This window comes from Onychomys torridus, chromosome 12, assembly GCF_903995425.1.
Source record: "Onychomys torridus chromosome 12, mOncTor1.1, whole genome shotgun sequence".
Taxonomy (NCBI): Eukaryota; Metazoa; Chordata; class Mammalia; order Rodentia; family Cricetidae; genus Onychomys; species Onychomys torridus.
Genome location: NC_050454.1, coordinates 74,471,200 through 74,479,942, shown reverse-complemented (window position 1 = coordinate 74,479,942; position 8,743 = coordinate 74,471,200). Strand labels below are relative to the sequence as shown.

At 47.5% G+C, this 8,743-nt stretch overlaps 1 protein-coding gene across 3 annotated transcripts in view; it reads left to right on the top strand.

The window, feature by feature from the left end:
* Positions 1 to 435: 435 nt before the first annotated feature.
* The window catches only part of Dscam (DS cell adhesion molecule), a 625,088-nt gene continuing 616,780 nt past the window's right edge, over positions 436 to 8,743 (top strand). For 2 of the 3 annotated variants that reach the window (XM_036203115.1, XM_036203114.1), the window contains exon 1: positions 436 to 873. In XM_036203115.1, coding sequence (XP_036059008.1) covers positions 831 to 873 — 43 coding nt within the window. In that variant the 5' untranslated portion in view covers positions 436 to 830. The remainder of the gene's footprint in view (positions 874 to 8,743) is intronic. The other variant, XM_036203116.1, reaches the window with a different exon arrangement.

Sequence of the window (8,743 nt, the reverse complement as noted above, 5' to 3'; positions counted from 1 at the left end):
CCCAGGAGCTGCGAGGACTCGGAGGCAGCATTTCCCTCTAGGCAGATGGACTAGACTTTTCAGAGAGTCAATACGGACTCCGAATCCTGCTGCACATCCCATCAAAACTGCTAAGGCCTCGCGGTCACCTCTGCCTAGCTGGCACCCTTCCGGAGTGGTCAGCCCCCGGCCGCATCTCATTAACAACCTGCAAGAACGAGCTACACACGATGGGGCTGTGTGGGGACGAGTCTCTGAGCCTCTGAGCCCTGGGTCCCTCCGACTGCGTGATCCGCCGCACACCTCTGCTGCTGCTTTAAGACTGCAGAGCGCCCCAGCGGCCAGAGCAGGGGAGGGGTCCCCGCTCGCCTCCGCGCGCGGCCCGCCGGGCTCAGGCAGGGAAGGGCAGCACAGGGGAGCCGGCGCCGGAGGCCGCCGCAGCAGGATGAGCCTGGCTGCGCGCCTGCTGCCTGGCTGCGGAGGGTGAGGCCGGCGCCCCGGAGGCCGCCGCCTGGCCGCGCTGCGCATCGGGGGGCGCCCGGCATGAGCTCGCGCCCGCGGCTGCGGCTGTGCGCCCGCGCCTGGCTGCCCGCGGCCCGCTGAGCCGAGCCAAGCGCACGGCGCACCTGGGCTGTGTCCGCGGCGTGGGGCGCGGCGCCCGGGAGCAGGTGTGCGGGGGCGCAGCGTGTGGGGAGCGCGGCTGGGCGGCTGGGCGGCCCCTGGGCAGGTGGCGGGCGGCGAGCGGAGCCGGGCCGGGCGCGGCGGAGCGCAGCGCAGCGCGGGGGGCGAGGCCGGCGCGTGGCTCGCTCGCTGGCTCGCTGGCTCGCGGGAGGCCGGGCAGCAGCAGGGGCATGTGGATACTGGCTCTCTCCTTGTTCCAGAGCTTCGCGAATGGTGAGCCTTGCGGTCTGCGCTGATTCCTGTCTGGGAAGGGGCCCGGGGAGTGGGTGCGGTGTGGGGGGCTGGATGCATGGGAGAAGTCTTCCCCCCTTTCCTTCCCTATCCGGGTTAGAATGTTCATGCATGCGTTTATTTATTTGTTTTTAAAAAATATATTTGCATTGCTTTGGAGAGGTTAGGCAGTACTGAGATGAGGCCGGGGAGGCATCGCTCTGCAATCGCTGGAAGCAGCCTACCTACCTAGCTAGCCAAGTGCCAGCTCAGAGCTCAACTCCAGAGCTAGACAGCTACCTCACCAGAGCCAGCCAGATTTGGGGAGAGGAGAGGGGATGATCGCCACTTTGAATATCACAACCAGAAAAGGGACATGGCGTTAGGAGCGCAGGCAGGTGCAGGGGTCAATTAAAACAGTAGCCTTCAGGTTCTGCGCTCTTGAGCCTTAAAGCCTTCGCTTTAATTCTGCTACAGTTCACCCTTGAAGGCTGTGGGAAAGATGCGTCTCTCTACATTCCCCTCGTCCCCTGGACACTACATGTTCCTCGCAGTAGTGTATGTAAAAATATGCACTGCTAAGCATTACATCATCTGTAATGTTGACAAATTTTAAAAAATCACCTGTATACTTGTAAAAGTGAAACTGGTGAACGTTGTACATGGTTTTTCACCCACTCATGTTTAGCTGAGACTTACATATTGAGACGCTTTCTTCCTGGTATTTAGAAAGCTATCGTTCTTGATGGAGTCAGACCCAATTAGTAAGTGTATGTGTGTGCACCTTAGGCTGCCTGTCACACACAGCGCAAATAAGAACTTACATGTATGAATGGTTTTCTCTCATGTTGGAGAGAGAGGGAATTGTCACCATCATTTGGTATCGCCTGGAAGCATCTCGGGCTTCAATCCCCATTTCGAATTTTGGAACAACATCTGCATAAAACGTATAACCTGCTGACAGTTAAAATTAAACCATTATACCCAGGAGGGGGCGGGGAGAATATATGAACACAAGAGACTGAGAATGGATATATCTAGTCCTTACAAGAAAACAGGAGAAGGAGAATCCAAGGGGAGGCTGTAAAATTTTTCTGGAAGATACCTAGGGAAGCTGTAAGCACTGGCTGCATTTTCTTTCACAGACCTTTGTAGTACTTAGAGAAAAACCAATCCATGGCCAAAGGAAGGACATGATATTTCTCAGGTTTGAAAAAAAAATGATGACTAAGAAAAGATGGAGCCGAATGAAGAAGGTACCCCAAAATTCACATGAAAATGGCACTTTGCTCTTTAATATGACCAAAAGCAAAGTGACAGGAGTGTTCATCTTGAGATTTCCTCCCAGGCAGAAAAATTAGAGCAAGTTCTGACAAGATAGCCCCCTTTCCCAGAGGGCACTATACCTGTCCTGCCTCCTCCAGGGAATTTATCTTGGGGGATAGATGTGCTTCTGAGCATGCAGTCGAGTCTGGAGAGCAGCCCTTGCTGCTTGCTGATTTAATGGGGGAAGCACAGAAAAGGCCCAGATGTTCACAGATGTGTTCCAAAGCCGACATGCCTTGATGGCCTGTCTCCCCTGTCAGTGTGACATATCTGGACTCCTTGCAAAGGCCTGGGCTATTGGATGAAGGGAGATTTCCACTCTGAGGAGAAATAGGTGATTCAGGATGGTGAGCCAGGCTGTTCTGGTTGTCAGCCAGCCAGTATCTATATTTCAGTGTGAGTTATATATGGTGAGCATGGTAAAGAAGAAATTATGATAGTCTCTGATACATAGATGCTATAAATGTCTATGATTTTTTAAATCAGCATTTCATAACTAAAAAAATACTATATAAAGAATTCTATGCAGTGTTCAAATTGAGTGAAATCTACCATATGGAAAATATATGCATAGATTGCTCATGTGCACCTGGGTAGAGTCGTGCAAGAATTATTTGCAAGACTTTTAACATCTGTTGTGAGAATTGGTTATTGTTGCAGTAAAAGGCATAGGCAAGTTGATCTGACCCCATCAGGTGAAGGCCAGGGAGCTGCCTTATGTATAAATGGCCCTTCCTTTATATGAGCAGCATGAAGGAAAGGCCTAACCCTGGAGGTTTGGGCTTTTACATTGGGGGTGAGGGTGTTGGATTTTCCAGATATGGTGTTTAAGATACACTATGCCAAATATCATAAAATATGTACTCATGTCAAAATAAGAGCCTGATTGAGAATGCTGCCTTTGGTAAAACTACAATTTTCAAAAATCTGAAACTAAATGCTATCTGAATGGCCTTTTTTTTTTTTTTTTTTTTTTTTTTTGGTCAGCAATTGCAATATTTTGGCCTGTCTTCATTTTGAAAAATACCCGAATGTGTGATAAGACCCAAACTGAATATTGCTATATTGCTAGGCCTCAAACACTAAAATTCCCATTATAGTTATTTTTCTTTTTCATTTGTAAAATATTATGCAACTGGATATTTGGAGGAAGGGGTAAGAAGCAGGAGTAGATGTACTCAATCTGTGTTTCAGGTATCCTGTCTTCATCTGAACAGTAGAAAGCTTGTAATGGGGGCCATGTTCCTTTCTTAATTAAAGCATTGTTGCTGGACAGGCTACAGAGAGTATTTGGAGCCAAGACCAGAAGCAAGAGACCCATCCCTGCATGGGTTAAAAGCTTATTAGTGACCTCACCTGAGAAGATGCAGGGAGCTTGTGATGTAGTCAGTGTGCTCTCTAACACCCTAGAAATACCCACAGGACAGCTTTAGGAGCACATGTGTGCACAGACACACACTGCTGCATATGTATTCAGCACAAGCAGGCGGCTGCATCATTTCTCTGAACATGGTCTCTTGATGTCAACCCCAGTGAGTGCTTTCTAGTGTAACATTCCTGATGAGAGCAGAGGTGGGGGATAGTATAATATGCAGGTTTATATCGAGGTTGTTAATGCTGCATCCTGGCATCTGGGTTTACACACATGCACCCTTGACATTGACTTTTCTTCGGCCATGAAATTCTGAGCTTCACTCCATTATGCTCTCAGGCACCCTGAGCCTAGTTAGCTGTGGTAAGAGAGTAGAGCAATGGTGGTGAGAGGCTCGAGGACAAGCGGGGTGTGCAGCCCCTTTGGGACTCTGCAGATCACATGACAGGGCAGTATAGGCCTGACACCTGCTATTTTATTCAACCATAGAAGTAGGCCTTCGAAAGTACTGGTGTATCTTGAAGGCTTCCAAGATGATATTTTAAATTTTAATTTCCATAGACATATACAAGCAAAAAAATTTTCTTTCTCTCTCATATAGAACAGAGTGAGATTATTTTTGGTAATTGTGGAGTTCATCTAAAATTGGTGGGCCTTTGCACAGAAGCTGCATGCCCCTACAAGATGCCCTCTGTAGGCAAACAAAATGCCAGGCAGACCTTTAATAAATGCCAGCCAATCTGCCTCCTCTCCTTGACTATCCTCCTTGCCACTTGGGTGTCACCAAGGGTTCCCTGCTGCCTGGGAGAATCAGCAAATCACAGGGCATGCCCTGTACCTGTGCTGCTGCGGGGGGCGGTGTAATTTTGACAAACAAAACAAAACAAACCAAAACAACAACAACAAAAACCCCTGCCCACTTACATCCCTGAGGCCTGAATCTCCACATTACTGACAGAATATTTTATCATGAATTTGTCTGAAGTAAACAAGGAAGGTGGTCAAGGCTGGACAGGAGTCAGCTCAGTGCCATAGACACTTGATGTAAAGGGGGAGGGGCATCTTAAGATCTATGAGCACTGTGGGATACAGGAATGCATGCTTTTGTTTATTTGTTTTTAAATAAAGCAACAACTTTTCCCATTTCCTGTATTTCTAAAACCTTGATAATGAATTTGGTTAAGTAACAATAGGTAGGGCATTGGGATGTTTTTAGAATGAACACCCCATTCTTTTGGATTTTTAGTGAGGTTCACCTAAGCTGGGTGGGTACCCTGGGGCTGCCCATGCATACAGTGGACATTCTTTTGGCCATGGCACTCAGGTACATGCTGGGGCTGGGTGGCAGGCACTGTCAGCTTGGGAGACACTGAGCGGCTGCTACCTGCATATCAATTGTGTCCCGCCATAGGACACTAGTGGGCGGCAAACCACGCCAGACTCCTGCAGCAAGCTCTCAACAGAGCAGGCAAACCTCCGCCTCTGAGGATGCTCCACACACTTGTCTAGGGCTTCCCTAAGAAGCTGCCTCCCCAATGTCCCTCAAGTTCATTGCACCTAGACTCCATGGCTCAGGAGGTGGGGGTTTACACACAGCGATCATGTTCAGGGTTTGGCAGGTCAGGAATGGTCTGCATTCTTTGTTTTCATTTGTGCAAAGAAGGACACGGTTTGCAACAATGTCTCCAATCTCAGAAGATGCACAGAAGGAAGGGAGGTTTCTGGAGCCGATGGTCCACAGAGTCCACAGGGTCCCCCTTTGCATACTGGAGAAGGAATCCAGGGGTCGCCTGTGAATCCTGAAGGGGCCAGCTCCTTGCCCGATTGGCTGACCTTCCAATGTCATCCCAGGAGCCACGGGGCTTCTCCTCTGCTGCTGGTGACAGAGGTGATGCTGCTTGCTGCTTGTCCACAGCCCATCAATCTCCTGCAGCTGTGGCTGCAAAGCTCTGGGGGCCTGGAGCATGCCCTCACCCACACGCCAGCAAATTGGACAGCACCTGTTCCTCTGGGCTCACCCTTAACTCTTCATGTTCCAAGGATCTGAGTGCAGAAATTCTCATTCACCTCTGGCTGTTCCCCCACCCCCACCATATTCACATTCCTTAATGTGTTGAAAACACAAGCTAATTCAGAGTTGCACTTCCTTTGCTAAATGCTTGGTGAGAATGGAAGATTCCGGCAGCCCTGTGGTATACATATTTTGTTTTGAATTCTGAAGGGGAGCACCCAAATGCCTTCTGCAGATGAAAATCTCTCCACCTGGGCTGCAGGAAGAAAGAGCCAATGAGAAGGGCAGATCCTTGATGTTGGTTCCAAGGTCAGACAGCTTCTGCCCAGATGCTCAGAGATCTGGGTTCAGCCTCCATTATCCTTCCTAAAGCCCTGGCTTTCTCTTAGATTACTTCAGGGAAATCTATAACTTGCCAATTTGGGGCTTACTTGAGAAGTGAACAAGAGGCTGAGATGTCCACTGTGCCCAAGTGTGTCCTTTGCACAAAGCAGAGCACATGGAAACCCAGGTGAAAATGAATGAGAGAAGAGGTAAGACATAGCCTTGCTTCTTTCGAGCGTTTCCTCCTCTCTCCTGACTTTTCCTCTCTGGCTTCTTTCTAGCTTCCTTCCCATCCTAGGTTCTTCACCCAGTTTCCTCTTGCCTTCAACCTCCGCTTCAGCTGTATGAGAAGGGGGAGGGGTGAGCAGCTGGCGGCCTCCCTCAGCCTGCCTCTGCTTTCCTGCAGGCAGCTGGCCTGTGGCAGGAGAAACATTTATGCTGTGCAAATGACTGTGGGGCATGCTATCTTACAAAAGTGACTCACGTGTGGCATGAGGTGGGGTTTCCTTTTGGTGACACAGCCTGCTCTGATACCCCCAGGTGCCCTTCTTGGGGTGCAGTGGGGCTTGGGTCTCAACCAGTGACTTCATCAAAGACTGGGAATCCTTGTTCTCAAGTGACAAGATTTGGATGCTGCCTGTCTATTCTGGATTCTAGCTAGAAACAGCAATCTGACATTTAAACTTCCCACCAGCTCCTGAGAATAAAAAAATAAAACTCAAGGTTTTAAAGCCTTAGTCATGTCTACAAAGTCACACTACTACTATTTTCTTTAAGTTCCAAATGGCTGGCTACAGGTCTCTTGTCAATATCTTATTTTAGCAGCAGAGTTGAATATAAGGTTGGAATCTCGTCAGAGTAATATAAAAAATTGTATTTTAATCATTGTTAAAAGCCCAGTGTTATATATGAGGATCTAATGTTATGAAGGTTACAGTCAACTTTTGATTTTTAGAGATTCACATTTATTTTATGTTGATCAACATGGATGATTAATTCTCTTAGATTATGTAAATATATAAATATTAAAACCACTTAATAGAGAAAGGATGGATTGCAGCTGAACGGGTGGATGATGAGATAAGAGGAAAGAGGCGACTCAGGGAGATGGAGTGACAGGGATTGATGAATCTTGCCTATATCCCTATTTAAGATACACCTTTTTCTTCAGAAGACAGTGAGTAAGATTTAAGAGTGAGCAAGCAGTCCTATTTATAGAAAGACAGTTTGAAATGCAGGGGCAAAGAACCTGAAAGAACGGGATAGAAACTGTGAAGGATTGTCTCCATTCTGAACGTGGGCTTTCCCTGTGTTCCTGGTACAGTACTGAACGTTGTAGTAGAGACAAAGCAAATCACCCTTGTGGAAATAGTGAGAAACTGTGCCTGACTCTACAGAATATTCTGGAAGTTCAATCAGTGTGTCCTCCCTCAGCTTGGGAAGAGACTCTGGTGAGTCTAAACAGGAGCCTGGAAGCTCAGGGAGGACATTGTCTCTGTGGCACGCCCCCCCCCCCCCCCTAGAGACTCCACAGCAGAACACCAGGGGAATGGAATCAGCATGAACTTCCAGAGAACAGCAATTACAAAGAGAGAGAGAAGGGCTTACACCAAGGATCTCATGATTGTCACAGGGTCCTCCTTGCTAACCTGTTATTAAATTCTGGAGATTTAAATTGAGATACACACACTTCTAATTGGTCAGACCTGGTGGGGCAGGAGATACGGCCACAGGCTGTGTGATTGACATAAGTGTTATTGAACAAGGGAAAAGGAACACATCTTCTCTTAGATACAATAGTCTTCCTTTTATTTTATATTCTGTGTATCATAAGAGCATAGTCATTTTACCTTCTGTGCCTGGCTTATTTTACTCAGCAGACTGTCTTCCAAGTCCGTTAAATATGTCCAAGTTAAAAGATAATTTAAAAAACAAAAACATGGGGTTGGGTAGATGGCTGCTAATAAAACTCTCATCTTGCAAGCATGAGGACCTGAGTTCAGCTCCAAACCCATGAAAATGCTAGGTGCAGGGATGCATGCTCGTAATTCCAGTGCCGGGGAGACAGTGACAAGAAGATTGTTGAGGTATGCTGGCCAGCGAGTTTACCTTAATTGGTGAGCTCCATGTTCAAAGGAGGTGGATTCATTCCCATGAATGATGCCTAAGGTTTTCCTCTGGCCTCCACAGACACATACACACATTCACACAACCATATGCATACCCCCACTACACACACACACACACACTAAAAAAGAGAACAGCATGTTCTCTAAGACACTATATGGTCCTCATTCTGGCTTTGCTATCTCCTCCCATGGTACGTTTTTTTCTGTTCAGAGTCTAGACATTGAACATGTATAGGAATTTTGTACTAGCATCACATCTGCCCTTCCCACATCAATGTGTGTATCACTGGCCTTTGATTGTAGGGAGATCTATGGTAACCTGGTAACTTTATAGAGGCTATTCTTCTCAGACTGTGAAGAGCCCACATTAGAGAGACAGAAGCAGAGTGATCCTTGATTTTGACTCCTGCCACCCTTGACTCTTTTAATATTAATGGAGAAAAAGAAAACAACATTTAGCCTGGTTTTGTGCAGAGTGTAATCAATTCATTTGCGTTCCTTGCAATTTAATCAGAGCCATTGGTTCTTCTAGGTCTCTGAACTCTGCCATATTGGATGCTGCTGCAAAGCAACAACATGGCGCTGTCACTTCCACTGATCACCCGTGAGGTCACCATGATGGTCAGATTGAAGATGGGGTTGCACCCAGTGTGAATGGGTCACAACCAGTGAGGTGGATTTGTTTAGTGGTGGAGACTTTGTCCTTGATTC